A 24,035-nucleotide genomic window follows, 5' to 3' on the forward strand; every position below is an offset into this window, starting at 1 on the left:
TCAATAAAGAGGCAGAAATTTAGAAAATGCTTTTTATAAACACCATCTGCAAACTTACCGCAGAGAATTAAAGGTCTTTCAAATGCATGTTTCAGTAAATACCTCTTACACAACCTCATCATGTCATTTACTTATGTAGTTTGAATCGCTCAATCTGTATGAGTCTCCTCTCCATTTAGTCTAGGTCAAATTGTTTATGTCTAAAAGCTAACAACTTTCATAAAACACTGAAGATTCAATACAAAGAGAATTGTATATTGCTTTGCTGAAGAATAGCACCGTTATAAAATGTTAGAGCTAGAATGATCCTCATATAATTTAGCATTGAATACTGTGCAGGAAGGTTAGAGATCTGAGGAATGGACCATGCTCAAAAGTGTTGCCATCTTAACAAAAGCTCAAAGGGCCAAATAAAATAGACACTTGTGATATAATTTTCTTTTCTTTCTTTTTTTTTTTTGTTTGTTTGTTTTTTGGTGGTACTGGGGGTGGAACCCAGAGGCCTTCTACCTCTGGGCTATACTCCCAGACCTATTTTATATTCTTATTTGGAAACAGGGTCTCACTAAGTTGCTGAGAGCCTCACTAAGTAGCTGAGGCTGGCTTCAAACCTGTGTGATCCTCCTGTCTCAGCCTCCCAAGCGCAGGAATTACAAGCGTGCGCCACCACACCCGGCTTAGATGATTTTCTTTTAAAATGTAGAAAATATCTAATTTCAGACTATAAAATATATTTACAGAGAAATTTATCAGAATTTATATATTTAAATGAGTATGAATGTTACCCTTCAGAGTGGCCATTTTCAGAGTACATGGCTGATCAATTATGCCACAACAGTTCAACTATTTTCAAGGCAAGTTTAAAATAAGTTGCATGCCAGGCGTGGTGGTGCGCGCTTGTAATCCCAGCACTTGGGAGGCAGAGACAGGAGGATCGCGCAGGTTCGAAGCCAGCCACGCTGGTTTAAGAGACCCTGTTTCAAAATAAAAAGTATAAAAATAGGTCTGGGAGTGTAGCCTGGAGGAAGAAGGGCTTCCAGGAACCCAGAACCACTAAATAAATAAATAAATAAATAAATAAATAAATAAATAAATAAATAAAATAAGTTGCATGGTTTTACAGTCATGTAGGTAATTTTCTTCTACTTTTCTTTACTAGCAATAAAAGATTTGAGCAAATATGAGAGCAAGAGCTGGCTCTAAACACTGACTTCTATCAATATTCTCATTTTGACTAGTCTCAAGAATCAATATCAGCCTCAAAGGATTTTTTTCTTAAAATGTCACCATTATACCATTTAAAAGAATTACTATAGTTTCTAAAGATAATCTTCAAGGAGGCATTCTAAAAGCACTATGAACATTAGCAGTAATCGTGGGACAGAATTCCAGAGTACTACCTTAAAAAACAATAGCCATCAGTTAAATTTTTTGTTTTAAAACATCTCACAATTTTACAGCGAAACCTCAAAATCAAAGTACGGCTGGGCAAATGACAAGTTCCTGTAGTTCCAAATACTTGGCAGGCTAAAGCAGAATGATCACTGGAGTTTAAAGATAGCTTGAGCAACACAGCAGGACACTGTCTCAAAATTAAAATAAAAACAAAACAACTTAAGTCAGGTGTGGTGATGCTCACATATAATCCCAGTACTTGGGACGCTGAGACAGGAGAATCATAAGTTTAAGGCCAGCATGTAGTAACTTAGCAAGACCTTGCTTCAAAATAAAAAAAAAATTAAATAATAATAGGGCTGGAGTATAGCTCAAGGTAGAATATCCCTTAACTCAATTTCCAGTACCACACACACACAATGTAAAAATGAAAAAGGGCTTTGCATATATAGCTGCTTAAAAAGTCTAAAAGCCAATATCTATCCTTAGGCCACAAGGAAACAGAAATAAATGAGCTAAATGTACAAATCCAATGCAAATTATAAATCTGGCCTCTTTAGGACAATTGTTTGGCTAATGTCAAAGTTTGAACACTAATCATCTTCCATACCTAGCAAGTACATGCCAACAGTATATCTGGAATTATGTCTATTTATAAGTCCAAATTAATACTATTTCTTATAGCAATATTATTGCCTAATACTAATAAAAATGTCAAAATATCATGTTACATGTTTTATAAATAAGCTCTTTTCTTCTCATATATTCCAGTAATACTGAAGGTATTTAAGCTCAAATTTCTTTAAGATTGCTTTTATTGGCACCTGTATGGGTACATTTACCTACATACCAGTGTTATTTTCTCCTTCCCTTACAACAGCTCAGTTATTATATGGAGTAATTTTAATCCAACATATTAAATTTAGAATTCCACTGGCAGAATCCTCGCTTAACTCTTTTCTAGTGTGTACAAGTGTGGTGCTGGGGACTGAAGTCAGAAGCATTCCAAACTACCACCAGCTCTACTTTTTTAATATTTGTTTATTTTTGCAGTACTAGAGACAGAATTCAGAGTCATTCTACCCCCAAACTACACCCCAACCCTATTTTATTATTTTATACGGAAACAGAGTCTCACTAAGTTGCGGAGGGCCTAAATTGCTGAGGCCGGCTTCAAACCTCAGATACTCTTGTCTCAGCCTCCCAAGTACTGGGATTATAAGTGTGTGCTACCATGCCCAGATTTATTATTATTTTTTTTTAAAACAGGGACTCACTAAGATGCTGAGAGCCTTACTAAGTTGCTGAGGGCTTCAAACATGTGATCCTCCTGTCTCGGTCTCTCAAGTACTGGGATTACAGGCATGCACCACCACACCTGTTTGACTTAATATTCTTAGGGCAAAACATGGTTCTGCCCAAAGTTCTAAGAATTGTTTTGACTTCCCTATGCATTTTTAATGACTTTGTTACTTTGCTGAATAATATGCTTATATTTCAGTCTATATTTTCAAGTATACACCAAGTGCTATGTGCATGTGTTTATATCACGTTGAACCTCACTATTATATATAATTATAATGTATCAATAAAAGTATTTAAAAAAAACTCTGCTTCTGCCAAATTAATACTTTCCAAAGTCTGATTTGCAATACTACCTTCAAGGTAACTTTCAGGAAGAATGATTTTAGATAGTTTACTAAGTACAATAATGTAAGGGGATATGTAACCTTAAAAAGTTATCATTTTTAAAGTACTAACTTTATTCTGTCATGTCAATGAGAAATACAAGCCAGCACTTACATTTCTGTGCCTAAAATAATACTAAAAAGACACTTAAGCCAGGCTTGGTGGCACACGTTTGTAATCCCAGCATTTGGAAGGCTGAGACAGGAGGACGGCAGTTCGTGGACAGCCTCAGTTACTTAGTGAGGCCCTTTGCAACTAAGTGAGACCCTGTTTAAAAATAAAGAATAAAAAATAGGGCTCTGGGTATAGCTCAGAGGTAGCATGCCCCTGGGTTTTATTCCCAGTAATGCAAAAAATAAAATAAAATAAAAAATAAAAAAGATACTTAATAATCTAACAGGCTTACAATCTAAATATAGGTCGAGTGTCCCTCATCTAAAATGTATAGGACCAGAAATATATTTTTTAGAATATTTATTGTGGTACTGGGGATGAAACCCAGGGGCTTTCTACCTCTGGGCTACACTCCCAGATCTAGTTTTTTTTATATATATATTTTATTTGGAAACAGGGTCTCACTAAATTGCTGAGACTGGCCTGTAACTCGTGATCCTCCTGTCTCAACCTCTGGAGTACTAGGATTATAGGCATGTGCCACCTTGCCTGGCTTTTCTGTAATATATACAGATAAACATTGTATGTATGTGGTATACTTTTTAATTTTTTTAAACTGAGTCATACATCTTAATGGGGTACAGGATGGTAGAGGCATACAAGTACACATCAGTCATTTAGCCCTTCTCCAATTCCCCCCATTCTCTCCCCCAATCAATCGATACTATGTAACAATTGAATGAACTAGTGCTTCATGTACTCACATGGATATATTTAAGAATCAGAGAATTGAGGAGAAATATTTTTCTTTTCTTTTGTGGATGTGGTACTTGAAATTAAACCCATTCTATCTCTGAGCTACACCCCTAACCCTATTTTTTATTCTTTATCTTGAAACAGGGTCTCACTGAATTGCAAAGGGCCTCCCTAAGTCCTCCTGTCTCAGCCTCCTAAATGCTAGAATTACAAGCATGCGCCACCACCACTCCTGGCTAATTCTGTGATTTATTGCAAGAGCTGTAATTAAGCTTGGTGATCTATGAAACCTGACTGAGTGAACAATGGCCTGGCGATATTTACTTGCCATTTCTTTAGAGGTGGGTATAGAGTTCTTTTTCTTTTCTTTTCTTTTCTTTTTTGTGGTGCTGGGGATTGAACTCAAAGGCATTCTATCTCTGAGCTACACCCTAGCCCTTTTTATTTTTATTTGGAAATAGGGTCTCACTAAGTCGCAGAGAGCCTCACTAAATTTCTGAGAGGTTGGCTTTGAACCTGCAATCCTTCTGTTTTGCCTCCCAAGTACTGGTCTTATAGGTGGGCACCACTACACCTGGTGATGAGGTAGGTTTATTTTCAGATAGGTGTTGCCACGGCATGTGGATAAAACCAGTATAATCCAAATAAAATATTTAGTGATAATAAGTAGTTCCAATCTGATTATCTTTCCAGTTATTGATTATACTCTAAATCCTGTTCCTCTATCAGTGATGTTTTAATGTTTTGCTTATAAATTTAGTGCTATATAAGTAGCACTAAAAAGAATATTGACTGTAACATTTGAGAAATATTGACAGACAGGCTTTGATTAAATGTCTCTTCTGTCATAAAGTACAGCATATATATGGGTTTCATAGTTTACAAATCTTGATATTGTTCTATTAGTTTATTTTAAGGGGTATTAACAATTAGCCAAAGACAAAATTTTCCTTAGACAAGGCACAAGTCAAAATATAACCAGTTTTCTTTTCTAAATTTATTTTACCACTGCCTAAAATTTATTTCTTATATATTCTCACCTGTCTCCTTTTTTCACCAACAATTTTTTCCAATTTAGAAAAATTATAGTTCACAATGACTCTATCTATAAAGACAGACGCAGGGGAAAAAGCTCAGCAACTAATGCATTCTGTTCACATACTTGTTCTTATAGACAAGATTAGTAAGAATTTGGAAGAGCATTAAGACTTCCTAAATGACTCTAACAGATTTATCATAATGAGATTCTAGTTCCTATATTCACTTTAAAACTAGGAGTCTGGCCAAATGTAAATTTCTAGAATACATAGGTGCTTATCAAAATAGAAGTCTCTTTATTATTAACTTCTTGAAATATATTTTCTGTCTTATTCAAAAATTCTGTTTCTCTACAGAAAGAAAAATAATCTCTATTGTTCCAAAACTCTATGTGAAAAAGAGTCACAGAGAGGTCTGGTTCTATAGAGTCTGCCATACATCTGTACAAATATATCAAATATCTCATTCTTTAATCCACCTAATAGAAAGTAAAAACAAAATAGTCTATTTTAAAAAATGATGCTGGAGCAAGTCATGGGAAAAGGAAAAGGAAAAGACCACATAAGTAAAATGAGTGATAATAGCACATTTTACGAGACAGGCGCTTTAAACAACTAAGCAATAGAGCCACGTGATTGATAATAGCACATTTTAATTGTTTTGCTTAATAAATTTCTATTTGCTTTTCTAAGATATAGATACTTTATTTATTTATTTATTTATTTATTTATTCGTGGTACTGGGGATGGAACTCAGGGGCCTTCTACCTCTGGGCTACACTCCCAGACCTATTTTATATTTTATTTGGAAAACAGGGTCTCTTAAGCCACTTGAGGCTGGTTTCGAACCTGTGTGATCCTCCTGTCTCAGCCTCCCAAGTGCGGGGATTACAAGCGTGTGCCACCACACCCGGCTTAAGATACAGACACTAAAAATGCATTTCTTAGATGGATATGGTGGTGCATGCCTTTAATCTTAGCATTTGGAAGGCTGAGACGGGAGGATTTCAGATTCAGGGTCAGCCTCAGCAACTTAGTGAGCTCTTTTCAAAATAAAAAAAAATAAAAAAGGTCTGGGGGTATATCTTGGAGGTAGAATGTCTCTGGGTTCAATTCCCTGTCTCTCTCTCTCTCCTCCCTCTCTCTCTCTCTCTCTCTCTCTCTCTCTCTCTCTCTCTCTCTCTCTCTCTCTCCCCCTCCTCCCTCCCTCCCCTCTCTCTCTCACACATACACACCTCAGACATCCAGTGAAGTCTTTATTAATTTTACCTTCTGTTTATCATGTCACACATTTCCTCTTCTCTCTATATATTATAAACATGTATGTATACATATTTCTTATCAGACCATATCTGCTTTAACATGTTTTATGTCATTGCTCTTTATTCCTTTTCTTTTTATAGTTCTTAGCTAAACTCCAGAACAAATCAGATCTCAGATTTCTTTCTTTTCTTTCTCTCTCTCTCTCTCTTTTTTTTTTTTTTTTTTTTTTTTTTTTGGTGGCACTGGGTATGGAACCCAGTGGCCTTCTACCTTCAGGCTACACTCCCAGATGTATTTTATAGTTTGTTTGGAAACAAGGTCTCACTAAGTTGCAGAGAGCCTCAATAAGTAGCTGAGGCTGGCTTCGAACTTGCATGAGCCTCCTGTCTCAGCCTCTTAAGCGCTGGGATTACAAATATATGCCACCACGCCCAGCTAGATCTCAGATTTCTAATTAATGTCCTACTATGTATGATTCAAATTCCTTCTTTTTCAGCCGGGCGTGGTGGCGTACCGTTGTAATCCCTGCGATTGGGAGGCTGAGACAGGAGGATTGCACAGATTCTAAACCAGCCTCAGCTACTTAGTGAAGCTTTCACAACTTAGTGAGACCTTGTTTCCAAATAAAATATTAAAAAAAATTCCTTCTTTTCTTCAAAGGCTCTTCAAAATAAAAAGCTTGATATTTACACAAGACAAATCCATTTAATTTTTATATTTTCCTTTGGCCAAAGTAATTACTATATATTCAATGATTAAAAAACACCTGCAAAAGTGGGTTTCTTGGAACTATATGCTACAGTTAGAATTTCACAGAAAAAGCAAACTTGAGGAAATGGTGTTTGAAACACTAAACAAGTTTTTTTTACACAGTATTTGAATTTTCAGAACTCTAATATGCTACTTTATTTTTAAATATGTAATAAATAATATACTTATGATATCATAAATATACTTTAAAATGTCATAAATGGCTGGCGTAGTGGCACACATTTGTAATCCTAGCATTCGGAAGACTGAGACCAGAGGATCGTGGTTTGTGGACAGCCTCAGCTACTTAGTGAGGCCCTCCGCAACTTAGTGAAACCCTGTTTCAAAATAAAGAATAAAAACAGAGCAGGGGGTGTAGCTCAGAGGTCGAATGCCCCTCGGTTCCATCCCCAGAACTACAAAAAAAAAAAAAAAAATCATAAGTGTACTTAGTTAATATATTTAAATATACTTATAATACTACATACTTAATGATAATATCTAAAAAGAAGACACAAAATATGTGGAGTTTCTCATTCTTAACTAGAAAATGCTTTTTCATAGCCCAATAATTGAAAAGAATACTTAAAAGACTTGGCCGATGTAAAACTAAAATAGGGTAAATCTTAAGTTGTTTAGCAATTTATAATAAAGATCATAAAGCCTGAAAGAATTAATTATTATTCTATGCTACTAAATAAAATAGGGATGGTGGTTTTGGAGGGGAAAAAACCTTTTTTTTTTTTCATGGTAGTGGGGATTGAATCCAGTGGTATTCTACCTCTGAGATATATGCCCAGCCCTTTTTATTTTTTGTTTTCGAACCAGGTTCTCACTAGGTTGCTGAAGTTGTCCTTGAGCCTAAGATCTTTTTGTCTCAGCCTCCCAAGTACTGGGATTATAGGTGTGCACCACACACTCAACTTGGAGTAAAGAATTTAAGAGCCCAATGTATATGTATCATCAAAGACCAAAAAAAAAATAATAATAATAATAATAATTTCAAATGAAGAGAAGTTGTGGCTAAGCTAGGAAGTAAAACAACAACACATCTAACCAGGAACCCTACACCAAAGTTTTAGGGAAGGATCGTTTACTGTAGCATAAAGTGAGCAGACCACCCCACCCAAAAGGAATGGGGGGGGTTGTAGATATTTCATTATTTGTTGCTATAGTTCTAACTCTTCAAAGCCACAACTAGATAGAAAGTGCTTCCCCAAAGTTTCACAATATTCAAAATGGACAACAATTTTTAAATGAAATACGTCAAATGACAATTTATAGTTTCATGAATGAGCCAGGTTTTCTTTTCCTACAGAACGCAAGTGAAAAGAGATATATGTGGTTTTGTAACAGAGACCCTTTAAAATTAAAAACAAACCTCTGGTTTTTTTTTTTTTTTTTTTCCTTTCCCAATTTCCTGGCAACCTGTATTTCCCTGTTCCAGCTTCCTCATGCTGAGAATGGGAACTGAAAAGCTGCTTCCTCACCCTGTTGTCCAGGTGGGTGCCAATGAAACCTGAATTACAACATATCTCTGGCTAGCACAGCCTGGCTAAATCTACATATGTATATTTCCTTGCTTTTGTTCCTATAAATTGTAAAGTTCCATAGGCATTCCCAGTTTTAGCCAAACTGAGATTGCATTCATTTTTTAAAAAATATCATTTCACTTATTTTTGATGTGGGCAGTCTACAGAATCCACTCTATAAGAACCCCAGCAGGGAGAGTCACATGAAGGCTGCAATTGGTTTTTAAAAATTAGGAAAACTTAAATTATAAGCATATGTGGAGCAAAGAAGTCCTCACTCCTCCTCATATTAACTGTGGTTGTCACTTTATTTTCCCATAAGCTAATAGCAGTAACATTTTTGGGTTCTGTGGTATCTGGAAAGAAGGATAAGATTTATATCTTTAAACCCCCCAGTAAGAAAAAACGTGGCAATGAAGGAGATTACAGACTCAGAGTGATCTGGGCTGTGTGCCAAAAATATCAAATCTGAAGCCCGGCGTGGTGGCTCATGCTTGGGAGGGTGTGACAGGAGGATCGCACAGGTTCGAAGCCAGCCTCAGCTACTTAGTGAGGCTCTCAGCAACTTAGTAAGACCCTGTTTCCAAATAAAATATAAAATAGGGCTGGGAGTATAGCCCAGAGGTAGAAAACATCTGGGTTCCACCACCAGTACCAACAACAACAAAAAAAGTCAAGGCTGTGCCATCCAAGTTCTCCATATACCAAACAATATAGAATAAATGAGAGGTTAAACTTTAAGTAAACATTTTCAACTTCATTATCATAATCTAGAATAAAGATAATACTTTAAAATGTGGACATCAATAAACCAACTGACCAGATATATTAAAGAACCCTAACTATAAACTTATGAAATATTGATTTCCAAAATATTGATTACCAAAAATATTGATTACCAAAAACTAAATACATTCATAAAAATGTATTTTGAAACAATAGGTCCAGGAAAGTCTTAACCTTTACATAAAAAACTAACAAAGAATTTTATAAAATATAATACTTATTTTGGACTTCTATATTGCTGTGCATGCACTGAATTTTAAAAGGCACCAGTTTCACATTATGGATTGATTTTAAAAAGTTATGGAAAATAAGTTGCATATACCATACTTTAATTGTATCTAAACATACTATTCTAGGTTTTATTTACTTATTTTTGTGGTACTAGTGATTGAAACCAGAAGCATTCTACCTGTTGACTACACCCCAGCCCTATTTTTTATTCTTTACTTTGAAAAAGTCTCACTAAGTTCCAGAGGGCCTCACTAAGTAGTTGAGGCTGAACACAAACCTGCAATCTTCCTCTCTCTATTCTAGGCTATAAAACATAAATACACACACACACACACACACACACACACACACACACATTTAAACTACCTGAATTGTAGAAAATGAAACAAGAATATCAAGATAATAGTTATGGAGACTTAGGTATTTGCTTTCAAATATTCCCATGGGTCTGTGTGGCAGAGATATTGCAGTTTGCTTCCTTTAGGGGAGACTAGAAAGACAAGCTAGTCAACTACTTACTCCCTAAATTCAAAAGTTAAATTCAAACAACTGAAGCCAACATAGAGCTTTTCTCTGAAACTGAGAATATACATGTTTGTAGACTTAAGTCTTCTTTTTTTTATAGATCTAGCATGTATATTTGCCGATAATTTTTATATGTTTATAGATCTATATTAATATTCACATTGGTATGTTTATAGAATTAGTCTTTTTTTTTAAATTTTATTTTATTGGTGCACTGTATTCATACATCATAGTGGGATACAAACTTTTGTAGACATACATGCACACATCGCCCAGTCAGCCCCCACCCGATCCCCACCCCATTCTCTCCCCATCCCTCCCTCCCATGCTTGGCTTAGTGGTTGACATCTAGTATTATAGCAATTTATCCAAAATTAAAAATGATAATCTCACATAACAGTTTCATTTGTCTGATACCAAGCTTTTGATGACTTAAAGATAACATTTCAATATTTCTTTTTGCTTTCTTTCTTACCAGAGAATTTTTTTTCTTTTTTTTTAGGTGAAACTATCATATATTTATTTTTCAGAAAAAAATCTATCCTGATATGGAATATGGACTCTAGATACCCAAAACAATCTCGAAGCAAAAACAAAGCTAGAAGATGTATATTTTCTGATTTCAAACCATATAAAGCTACAATAATTGAAACAGTGTAGTACTGTTCTAAAGGCAGATATATAGACCATTGGAGTTAAATACAAGCCTAGAGCTAAATTCTTCCCTATATTGTCAAGTTATTTTTGACAAGGTTTCCACGAAGATTTGGTGGTGGAAATAATACTCTTTTAACTAAATATTGTTGAAAAATAATAATTACATGGAAAAGAATAAAATTGGACCCTTACCTAATCCCATATACAAGTATTAACTCAAAATAGATAAAAGACCTAAATATAAATCTTAAGACTATAAACTTTTAGTAGAAAATCTGGGTCATAAAACCTCACAACATTGAAATTGGCAGTGATTTCTTGGATATGATTTCAATGGCACAGGCAACAGAAGAATATACAAACTCCCTAAAAAATAAAAGAAAATATTGTATATCCAAAGACAATGTAAACAGAGTTAAAAGTTACTAATAGAATTGGATAAAATATTTCCAAATGCTATATCTGAAGGTATATTAATATTCCAACTAGAAATCCTAAAAATTAACAACAATAAAGGCAAACAATACAATTTAGAGATAGGTAAAAGACTAACATAAATAATGAATCTCCACAGATAACCAATCTTACCAATGTGGAAGCCAAGCAGAGAATCTTAAAGGCAACAAAAACAAAGGGCCAAGTGACATTCAGAGGCAAACCAATTAGAATCACTCCAGACTTCCCAAACCAAGTCATGAGAGCCAGAAGGGCTTGGAGTAACATATTCCAAACTCTGAAAGAAAACAACTTCCAGCCAAAAATTTCCTATCCAGCAAAACTTTCTATCAAATTAGATGGAGAAATAAGAAGCTTCCATGACAAACAGAAACTGAAGGAATTTATGTCTTCAAAACCAGCGCTAGAGAAAATACTCAAAGAGATTAACTACAAAGAAGAAATAGGTAACACTCACCAGAACCAGAGAAACAAGAGTTTCCATCCAACAGACAACTAAGATTGGTTATCTGTGGAGAATTAGTCTTTATACTGGTAATCCCAATACTTGGGGGGCTGAGAAAGATGACCACAGTTCAAGGCCAGATTCAGTAACTTAGCAAGATCCTGTTCAAAATAAAAAGGGCTACAATGTAGCACAGAGTTAGAATGCTCCAGGGTTCAATTTCAAGAACAAAAATAATGACAGTAAATTTATAGTGGAAATATAGTCAATATATAATTAATTACTTAATATTGTTAATTAGTTAATATAATTAGTTAATATAGTTAGAATATCACGTAGTCAACACAGGGAAGGATTCTTATAGGACATGCTCAGGCAAGGTCACAGTTTGTATTATCAAACTAAGACTTAGAACCAAACAAGATTTAGAATTCAACTCATTATACTAGAAAGCTTCACTGTCTACTTGGGCCTCCTGCCACTTGCATCCTGAACTTGTAAATCTAGGGTCAGGGTGCTCAGCTCTGACACGTAAAGAGCTTGAAAATCATCACTCCTGACCTCGCAACTCAGAGAAAAATACTGAACTACTCAAAATTAGCAAATCTTAATCCATCATGATCTGTCATGCTACCCCCCCAAACTGTAAATATTGGCAAATACATAAAATCACAGTTTACTGGGAGTAAGAACCCATGAAGCAGTATATGCTCTTTACATATGCCTGTAATCCTAGTACCTAGGAGGCTGAGGCAGGAGGATCATGTTTAAGGACAGCCTTAGAAAGTAGTGAGACTCTTATCCACCTAGTGAGACTGTTTCAAAATAAAAATAAAATTGGACTGAGGGTGTAGCTCAGAGGTAGAATTCCCCTGGGTTCAATTCCCAGTACCACATCATGCACAAATAAAGGAAATATGCTCTTTAATACCTAATATTTGTTACTGCTCAGCTGTAAAAGGTGTCCTTATAAGGAAAAAGCAGCTTAAAAAGAGTAAACACAAAATTGTATTAAAAAGTAAACTTTTGCCGGGCATGGTGGCGCACGCTTGTAATCCCCGCACTTGGGAGGCAGAGACAGGAGGATCGCGCAGGTTCGAAGCTAGCTGCGTGCTGGCTTAGGAGACCCTGTTTCCAAATAAAAATGTAAAAATAGGTCTGGGAGTGTAGCCCGGAGATAGAAGGGCTTCCAGGAACCCCAGTACCACCAAAATAAAAAAAAAAAAGTAAAGTTTTCTGTATTCCATTATGTTATTATTAATCACTTGTTCTGTGTAAATACTCTCCAATTATATGTTCCAATCATAAAATAATATGATCTTTTTTTTTTTCCTTTTTTTTTTTTTTTGGTGGTACTGGGGTTCCTGGAAGCCCTTCTACCTCCGGGCTACACTCCCAGACCTATTTTTATACTTTTTTATTTGGAAACAGGGTCTCATAAGCCAGCGCGCGAGGCTGGCTTCGAACCTGCGCGATCCTCCTGTCTCAGCCTCCCAAGCACGGGGAATACAAGCGTGCGCCACCACGCCCGGCAAAATAATATGATCTTTAAAACTAGCTTGTAGTCCCAGTACTTGGGGGGCTGAGACAGGAGGATCACAGGTTCAAAGTCAGCCTCAGCAAGATAGTGTGAGCCTCTGCGACTCAGTGAGACCCTGTTTCAAATAAGAAATAAAATCAGGTTAGGGGTATAACTTGAAGGTATCATGGTTCTAGGTTCCAAAATATAAAAAATAAAAAACCCCAAAAAACCATTTTTGTTGAAACTTTTACCTATGAAAAATTTACTAGCAATTTCTTTTTTATTGTGGAAAATCATATAACAAATTTATAACAGTGAAAGTCACAGAAGATTCTAAGGAAGAATTTTTGCTTTGGAATATAATCAGATGATACACAGATGTTTCAAAAAAAAAAAGGAGAGAAAATCAAATACTAGCCTACGTGATCAACAGAAATGGTTATGCAAACCCACATGTTACTTTTACTTTTTGTCCTTAAACCTATGATCTTCCTGCCTCAGCCTCCCAGATACTAGGATCCCAGGCATATGCAAAGAGTATAGTGTTTCATGGGTTCCTACTCCCAGTAAACAATCTGCAAAAATTCAATTATTTTACTATTCATATTTCATTTTTTATTATAGAATTTTATTTTGTATGTGTATGTATGTGTTTTACACAGATTGAACCCAGAGACATTCTACCTCCAAACTATACCCCTGCCCCTTTTATTTTTTGTTTTGAAATAGGGTTTCATGAGGTTGCTATACAGCTGAAGCTGGCCTTGAATCTGTAATCCTCCTGTCTCAGCCTCCCAAATAGTGGGATTACAGGTGTATGCCACCATACGTGGCTTTGTAAAAGTAATTTTTATTATGAACTTGCTTTGTAACTGCCTTGTACAATTTGCCTTGTATTTTTCTCCCCTATGGAACATACAAGGCAAATCAAAATCGGTGAGATTTTTTTTTCTCTTGAATTAACTGCCTTGCCAACAGTCTCTTGATATACTATAAAATAAACTTTGAGCAGTAAGGGAAAGCTAAAATATGTGCAAAACAATTTAAAATGTGGAGTGAGAAGTTTTTTCCTTTGGGTCAAATATAATTCTATAATATGATAATTAAACCTCTTCAACTGACTCATAATGAGCACAAACATCACTGCATCAACTAGATTTGATGATACAGCTCTGCATGTTGCAAGAGTGCATAGCTGCTTCAGCACTTTCACTGGGCCCCGACGTTACAACACTTTGAGAATATTGCATTCTAACCCATTTTTCCCACATAAGGCAGAAATACTGATATCTTTAAATACATATGTCCATGTACTCGGAATGACAGAGATGTCAAAAAACATTAACAACAAAAACAATCAGGAATAACAACTTCTGAGTGACTTTTATGTGCACATATTGTGAAAATTACTTTTGTATGTATTACTCTATTTCTTGGATAATTCTGCTATTAATGTTTCAGTGGTAAATGTTTTTAAGCAAAATTTCCCAGCATATAGTTAAGTGATTGCCCCTCATCATCCTGCCTGGGAAATAAAAATTTTTATTGCACTTAATAAAAGTAAATTTGTCTTTGCGTTTTTAAGGGCAGAAAACTAAACCTTTGTCAATAATCTTTCCAAGGTTACAAATGTAGTCGTTGATGGGGCTGAGGATAGACTCCAAAGTCCAGGTTTTACCTATCATGTGTCCCTAAGACATGGGGCTTTGTAGGTGGGAAAAATCAGATTTCCACACTTTCAATGCTGAGAGTCAGATCCCAAACCACTGTAAATTCATCACAGTAAGAAATGTCACTCTTTGAGACGCTAAATAAGTGGACCACACACCTATCCCAGGAGACACTCCTCCAACATGCACTGAGTATGATGATCCTGTTTTCCCCTTGAATTTCTATATATTCCAATCTAACCCTCCTGGTTAGCAATACATTTAACAGATGCTTATTCTGTTTTCTATTAAAAAATGTGACAATCTTTACCACATATACTGTCGCATATTATTACTTTAAGGAGAATGTGAAAAAAGGGTCACTATCTGTGGATATCACAAGAAAAGATCTTAAGAATTAACCACTACATGATGGTTAAATAAAAAACATGCATGTTGCACTGATTCTGGCTTGGTTTATGGTTTGTGAAATAAAAATAACAAGTCAAATGATGAAATCCGAGTTAACCAGAATGTGATGATCTTGGCAATGTAAATGGTTACTTTGTTCTTATGTCTTGATTATGGCAAGTTTTATACAAATTTTTATAGCTTTAAATAAGAGAATTTTTTTTTTTTTTGTGGTACTGGGGGGTGGAACCCAGGGGCTTTTCTACCAATATTTATTACATATGTACTCTCTACCAGGCACTGATATAGGTATTTGTTCACAAAACAAACAAAGTAGATCCCTTAGGAGCATACATTCTAGTAGGGGAGATATACAATAAGAAATATATAGATAAATTATATAAAATCCTTAGAAGGCAATTAGTGGTATTTTCTTTAAAAAAAAAAAAAGGTGGAGCAAAGCAAGGGTATAAGGAGAGCCAGAATGAAGAGAGAGTGAGGTAAGTCTCAGTGTTATATGGGGTAGTAAGCCTCGGAAGAAGGTAAGAACTGAGCAGTAGAAAAGATTAAGTCACTAAGGAAGCCTGTTTTTCTGGGGGAAGAATATTCTGACAGAAGGAAGAGGAAAAGCAAATATTCAGAATAGGGACTGTGCCTTGTGGTCCCAGGACCAGGAAAAATGGGCGTTTCCCTGACTGAGATGAAGAAGACCCCAGCAGGAGCAGGGCTGCAAGATGGGAAAGCTGGATACCATTTTGGACACCATGCATATGCTATGTCTGTTACAGCTATAAGTAAAAATGTCAAGGAGGAGGCTGACTATGATTCTGGAGTTCAAAAAGGAGCTACAAACCAGATACAGATTTGGGAGCCACTAAAAGAAAGATATAACTGAGCCCACCAATGAAGTAGGGATAGAGAAAAGTTTCAAGCTTTAATGTATAGAGGTCAGCAGCATGAGAAGGAATGAGCCAGGGAAGGCATGAAGGAATCATCATGAGATGGAAGGAAAGCAAAGAGAGTGTGCTATTCTGCAAGAAAATTCTGTCACAAGAATGCTCACTGAACAATCTGAGCATCAAATGTTTTCATTATCTATGTTCTCAGATGTAGAATTACTAGGCCCAAGTGGTAAAACTGTTGAACAGGCAAGTATTAGAGAAGCAAATCTGTGGTACACTAATTGAAGATGCTAACATCCAGGAATTAATCAATAGTTCTGTATTTAGTCATTGGATGGAATACTCCGAAACACTGTTCAGAGACCCCACTGGTGTCCTGCAGATGCCTCAGCTACAGAAAAGCCACTTCAAAGAGCATAGACTATGTTCTTTCCCAGAGTGACGCCCATCTAGGGACTAGGTGAAGCAGAAATATAAAGGTTTGGCCATCTCAGCCAAACCCACCTGGAACACACTATGGCTAATAAAGAAAGAGAGTGACTATGTCACAAGGAAACTGTAAGATCTAGTGTTTGCATTAGCCAGCAAAATACCTGTGGGATTAAATTCTGAAGATATTTGATGAAAAGAGCTAGAATCTAAGATTGGGGGAATTTACTGATTTCCAGCCACTCTCCTGAGACTCAAGATTTAACAGTGGGTAGAAACTCAGGAGATGGAACAACCTCATTACTAGGTTGACTTCTAGAAACATAGACACAAACTAATGGCTCATACTAAATATGGGTGAAATAAATAATCTCCTGATTTCATACTTGGTTAAGTACGCTACATCATCTATATCAAATCCTTTCCTTATAAGGTGAGACCTATCATTGTAGAGAAAACTAAGACAAAGAGTTTTAAGTCAACCCACCTCAACCCTGCCAAGATAGTAAAATAAAACCAACATAGTACTGGGACAAAGGAAGACTAGCAGAAATTAGTGTGCCCTTGACAATCTAGCATATGGGGTGGTCCCAATAATGTCACTCAAGCTGTCTGAGGCTGTTTGTGGGTCAGTGTTGTAGTACAACATCCCCCTTATCCATTCCTAGTTTTACCTTGCTCCTTCCAAGGGGGTTGATCACAAAATATACTTTAATAAATGCCATTTCAGAATTTGATTCCTACATAACTCAACTGACACTAGCTACTTCCTATCTTGAATTTAAGACATTTCTAAATTATCTTGGCCTTATCTTTAGGATTATTTCCCACTTTTTTTTTTTAACAATTCCAATTTAAATGGACTATGTTGGGTTTTACTTTTAGACAACTTTTCCAAAACAATGTCCAGATGGTAGGCATTCTTTAAAAGTTGTTGGCATTTTTCTCTGGGAAGAGCCTGGAGTCTTATAGGTGCTTTCTACATTTAAAATTACTGTTGGTTGGGCGTGGTGGCACATGCTTGTAATCCCCACGCTTGGGAGGTGGAGACAGGAGGATTGTGCAGGTTTGAAGCCAGCCCTGCTGGCTTAAGAGACCCTGTGTCCAAATAAAAATAAAAAAAATAGGTGTCTGGGAGTATAGCCCAGAGGTAGAAGGGTTTCCAGGAACCCCAATACCACCAAAAAAAAAAAAAAATTACTGTTGACTATCACCAATTCACATTTTCTTATCAAAGATATTAAGTGATCCCTTGATTAGATCCTCATTAAAAACAATGTGTGTGTGTGTGTGTGTGTGTGTGTGTGTGTGTGTGTGTGTGTGTGTGTGTAGGGGGGGACTAGGAATTGAACCCAGGGGCATTCTACCTCCAAGTGACACCCCCAGCCCTAATTTTTTTTTTTTAATTTGGAAACAGGGTCTCACTAGTTTGATGAGAGTCTCACTACTTGCTAGGCTGTCTTCAAATCTGTGATCTTCCTAACTCCGCCTCCCAAATCCTGGGATTACAGGCATGCACCACAATGCTCAGATTTAAAAGCAGTAATTTCTTAGACTCTAGATTAACACAGATCATTCAAATTTTGTTCATATTGTATTTTCTCCAGAAAGCTTTTCATTAGTTCCAAATAATAATTTCTTCATCCTCTGAGCTAAGCCCCAGTCCTATTTTTTTATCCTTTAATTTGAAACAAGTTCTCACTGAATTGCAAAGGGCCTCACTAAGTAGCTGAAGCTGTCCACAAACTGTGATCCTCCTGTCTCAGCCTCCCAAATGCTGGGATTACAAGCCTGTGCCACTAAGCCTGGCTTAAAGCAAAAAAAATTTTTTTTTTTTTTTTGCAGTACTGGGATGGAACCCAGGGGCATTCTACCTCCAACCTATACCCCCAGCCCTATTTTTGTTTTTTTATTCTTTTATTTTGACACAGGGTCTCACTGAATTGTAAAGGGCCTCACTAAGTAGCGCAGGCTTCGAACCTGCACAATCCTCCTGTCTCAGTCTCCCAAATGCAGGAATTACAAGTGTTTGCCACCAAGCGCGGCTTAAAGCAAATGTTTTAAAGGGTAATTTACACTAGCTAGAAATGTACTCTACACTAAAAACTTGAGTAATGAGAGAGAGTCAATATATTCTAAGTATTATGCAAACTGATGAAAGCACTTTCTTCTGTTGGATACAACCTCTCAAAAACAAATGTTATAATAAAGAACTGGAAATACATCAGTAGTTACAGATGACCCTAGTGATGAGGTTATTTGTATAAAAAACTAGAGCAACATATATATATTTGTTAAAGTGCATGATTTTTGTGGCTATGCAGCAGCAACAAAGTAGATAACTGTTAGCATGACAAAATTCTCCTAGAATAAATTACTAAAATTATAGCAAAATTAAAATTAAAGCCTTTTATTTATTTATTTATTTTTTATATTTTGGTGGTACTGGGGGTGGAACCCAGGAGCTTTCTACCTCTGGGCTATACTCCCAGACTTATTTTATATTTTATTTGGAAACAGGGTCTCACTAAGTTGCTGAGAGCCTCACTAAGTAGCTGAAGCTGGCTTCGAACCTGTGTGATCCTCCTGTCTCAGCCTCCCAAGCGTGGGGATTACAAGCGTGTGCAACCACGCCAGGCAGATTAAAGCCTTTTAAAAGAAAAAAATAAAAAAGTTTACTGTAGCACTTGGCCCACAATCAAATGCTAATTAGGTTAGATAAAGCTATAGTGCTACAGTTTAATCAAATACTACAGATTTAATCAGAGATCTGTGGTTTGTGATTGGATACCTTTTTTTCCCCTCTGCTCTGGACACTTGGATTGAACCAACTCGTGCTCAGTCTCAACCTCTTCCTCTCCCTTTTCTACCACAAATGGATCAGATACCAGACACTAACGATTGAATCTTAGGTTTTCTCAGCTGCCAGAAAGAGGTGCAGACTGCTTATAAATATGAAAAGGAAAAGGTTCCTTTTCACATTTGGACACTATCTCATTACCCATAATCATGCATTTCAATAGCCACATGTCTAAAGATTCTTAAAGAAAAATATGTGTTCAGGAATGACAACAGAGCTGCCTCTTTGGGGGTAGATTATAATATTATTATTTGGCCAGTAACAGTTATGAGTAGACTGATAGTTTTTTTTTTCCATTCAGTTAACTTCTAACTATTAAATCATACTGAATCAAATTTGAATTTTTAAAAGTTATTATGTTTGCTTATGTTTAGATTTTGAAATTCAACTTAAATATAGATTAAAAATAAAGATTACACATACTTGGAAGAAACTGCCTTCATGAATTCATCCAAAAAGTCATCATATTCACGGCCTCTCACTCTTCTCTGCCGCAGCCCAATGTACAAGGGATCTTTAAGTAACTCCTGTTATATAAAAGTTATCATAAAAATATTAATATCTGTAAGCAATTCATTTACTCTTTGTAAGTTTGTTTCTTCATCTGTATAAAAGATATAGAAACAGGAATAAAATCTTGACATACTGATTCATAATTAGCCCACGAAGTTATTATTTGATGTTACATAGACTCTATCTAGTGTTTATGTACTAAACGAGAAAAATAATAGCTAAAAGTAAAAAACATTCTAGGTTCTTCTGGGAAAAAGATAAAGAATTAAGATCTCTCAGTAGTGCTTATGAGGTAAGTTCAACTCAGATTTTTACAAACGAAGTTTATCACACAGAAAAATAATACTGAGTTTTGAAGTATTGCATTAGCTTAGTGAATGGAAAGATAGATTTACTTCTTAGATTTATTTTGTATCTCCAAAAACAAAGTCTTCAAAACCCATTTTAATTAGACTTTAGACCTGTCACATGATAGTTGTCTGACTAAAAAGAAACTTTTGTGGCAGGGTATGGGGGCATATACTTGGAATCCCAATACTTGGGAAGCTGAGACAGGAGGATCACAGGGTCAAAGCCAGCTTCCGCAACTTAATAAGACCTTCTTTCCAAATTAAAAATAAAAGTGGGATGAGGGTATAACTCAAAGGTAAAATGTCCGTGGGTTCAACCCCAGCACCACAAAAATAGATAAATGCATAAATGAATAAATAAGATTTAGCCTTGACTATTTTTCTTAAACTCATTATACTTCAAATAGTTTAAGTTTTTCTTAGGCTGATATATGAGACAATACTGCTATTTACTTTAGTGCATAAAATATTTAATATTCTTTTAGTAAATGAGTTCAGTTTTTAAATGGAGGTAAAATTTACATACAGTAAAATGTACCCATTCATATCAAAAGCTCTCAGTAAACTAGGGAAAAAAGGAACATCATCAACCCAATAAGGAACATCTGTGGAAAAAAGCAGTTAACAGCATTATTTCACAGCAGAAGACTGAACAACACTATTCCCTTCAGAAAGGGAAAAAACAAGAACCAACTATCCTTACCACTTCACTTCAATAAAATACTAGAGACTCCAGTCACTTCAAATAAGACAAGAAAAAGAAAGAAAGAAAGAAAGAAAGAAAGAAAGAAAGAAAGAAAGAAAGAAAGAAAGAACAAACAGACTGGAAAGATCCAAAATGTTTTTTAACTGCACTGACATGATTATGCACATAAAAGCCACTACCTAATCTACCCCTAAAAATCCAGTATATAAATTGTGTGAATTTTACACTGTCACCTTACATAAGATCAAGATACATAAATCAAATGTATCTGTTACAGTTTGAAAATATGGTTTGGGGGAACTGTACCCGGGGACCCGTTAGGGTCCCGGACACAATTTCCCTCAAACCACAACAAAACACAAAAACAGAAGAACAGAAAAAGTGCGGGTTCTTGTCCTGAGCTAAGTATAAGTATACAATAGCACGGACTCTTACTGAAGATTTAAAGAAGTTTATTAAAAAGATAGAAATATAGAAGACAGTTACAGCCCCATGCAAGAATGGCATGGTGGGGGGATTTCAAATGAATGCCCCACCAAAGATACAACAGGTGGACCAGACTTTTTATGTACAACACCCTCCATCTTGTTCACATAATTCTGATGTAGTAAAACTCTGTAAGGTTCCTCCCCTTATTTCCCTGCCAAGGTGGAGCCCAGGTGTCCTTTCCGCCTAGGTCTCTTTTCACGAAGGTTATGATCAAAGGTCAGGTCGACCCCCTCCTCCCATCATAGCTAGATTATCTAATTATTATGTAGATCTGTCTTTAGACAGAGAGAGTCCTAGTTCCCCTCTCCTATGTACTTGCTAATTACTTTTAGCTAAGTCAATCTAAATTTCAATAGCTGTTTGCTTCCGAAACCAAGTCTTTAAACCAAGTTTTGCTTCCGAAACCAAGTCTTTCTCTCTCCAGGTCTGCCATTTTGACACAATTAGTTTTGAAATATATCTATTAATAAATCAGAGCTTTCTCAAATCTTCCTAAGCCATTCCCAATACTGGCACAGTATCTCTATATACATGAAACAGGGAGCCTAGAGGCCTTTGTCTAGTGGAGTAGACTAGAATGGGATATTTAAAAAGCTTAAAATGTTTTTGAAGGCACTGTACTAACTTGGCCTAATTATGAAAGAAACACTTCAAAATGAAAATACTTCTCTGCCTTTCTCAACTTTCCATAGGCAATAAGCAGGCTGAGAAAGTTATTCAGTTGCTAAGCAGACCATCTTTAGTGGAAAGAGCAGTATAGAGCCTAGAGGGAAGAACCAAAAGCCAAAAAACAAGGAATGATCAACTGTGAGGAAACAGAAGTGGGCCCAATTCCAAGTATTTCCTACCTGAGAAGTAGGTGGCCTCATAACCTTTATCCAGCAGGAATCAGAATGGCTAGGGACCAGAGTCATGTGATTCCTATTTTTCCAATCTGATTGGGTACGCTGATTGCAGCTATTTTGTCCCTGGCTCACCACTTGTTTGTCTGGCGTGTGGAATACACACCCACATCAAGAAGAAAAAAACCAAAGAGCCTCCTCTGCATCTGGATCTGATTTAGATGATAGACCCTAAACTTTGGGCTTACTGCTATTATTGGGGAAAAACTTTTAGAATCCAAGGTAAAAGATGAGCATATTTTGCATGTAAAATGTAAATAATCAGTCAAGAATGAGAATCTATAGGGAGAAAGACACAGCTGTCTCAACACCCCAGCTTGTTTGTTTTTTTTTTTTATCCATCCCAGTCTATACTAATAACTCTCAGGATCATAAACAACAATAAACAGCAATTCTCTAAAATCACTAAAGTTAGAGACACTTTTAGATAATTTATATTTTTGTAGGCGTGGTGATGTTGTAGAGATAAACTAAAGAATATTTGAAGTAGGGTTTACTTAAAACCAATAGAACTATAGCTAAGGTCACATACTTGTCCCAGTTTTTGTTTTGTTTTTTGTGGTACTGGGGATGGGGCTTACGGGCATTATACTTCTGAGCTACACTTCTAGCCCTATTTTACTCTTTTATTTTGAAATGGGGTCTTATTAAGTTGTGGAGGGCTTCATGAAGTGCTGAGGCTGGCCAGGAACCTGCAATCCTTTTATCTCAGCCTCCCAAGTACTAGGATTACAAGCATGTGTGTCATACGCCCAGTTTACAGTGTAATTATTATTAGCACTCTTTCATTGTGAAATTATCTTGGTTTGGCTGATACATCTTATTGCATAACAATGAGTTAAGGCTTTCTGGCTGGCTGGAAGTTAACAGGTTAAGTCACACAAATGTATTCCAGCTAAAATATAAAATCAGAAACCAAGTACTATAAAATCCAGCTGTCCTTTAAAGCATAAAAACTTTAAACAGTTTACTGGCAGGCTTCGAAGCAGCTGAAGTTGAAGTGCCAAAGTTAAAATACTTTCTCCATTTCTGAAATATATTTAAACTTCTAAAATGTGAATTAATAAAAAAAAACACGAGAAAAAAATGCTACTTGTTTCCTCTTATCTACTCTTCCATGCTTTCCCACGCTAAAAATTAAAGTGTATGCTATGAAGTCTGACTACAATGTAGTCAATTACAAAGATTTATGAACAAGATAGGGCTTTTAATAAGTTATAAAACACTGCCAATCAAAATTTCATAATTTTAATTAGGAGTATTAGGATAAATCTTAGAGATATGGCTGACATGAAAATAACATGTACAAAAATACTTAAATAAGATTATTCCATTTTTATAATGGATCCATAGAACAAGTAGCTTGGCACAGAAATAAGCGATGCTAATTCACTGAATTAAGAACTTCTTAGAGCCAGGAGTCAATACTCAATATAGATATTTGTTGGAGAGCAAATTAAAGACTTAGTATTAAGCAAACACTTAAGAAAGGTTAGGCTGGGCGTGGTGGCACACACTTGTAACCCCTCCCCCCATGATGGCGCAGATTCGACCCTGTTTCCAAATAAAAAATATAAAATAAGTCTGGGAGTGTAGCCCAGAGGTAGAAGGGTTTTTAGGTACCCCAGTACCACCAAAGAAAGAAAGAGAGAAAGAGAGAAAGAAA

At 36.0% G+C, this 24,035-nt stretch overlaps 1 protein-coding gene across 1 annotated transcript in view; it reads right to left on the minus strand.

The window, feature by feature from the left end:
* The window catches only part of ME1 (malic enzyme 1), a gene marked incomplete at both ends in the record, with an annotated part of 152,148 nt that overhangs the window by 55,933 nt on the left and 72,180 nt on the right, over positions 1–24,035 (minus strand). Inside the window, one exon of the mRNA XM_080700509.1 lies at positions 19,833–19,936. Within this exon, the coding sequence (XP_080556635.1) occupies positions 19,833–19,936 (104 nt within the window). The remainder of the gene's footprint in view (positions 1–19,832; positions 19,937–24,035) is intronic.

The sequence above is a fragment of the Muscardinus avellanarius genome (assembly GCF_963383645.1).
Source record: "Muscardinus avellanarius genome assembly, chromosome: 8".
NCBI classification, from domain to species: domain Eukaryota; kingdom Metazoa; phylum Chordata; class Mammalia; order Rodentia; family Gliridae; genus Muscardinus; species Muscardinus avellanarius.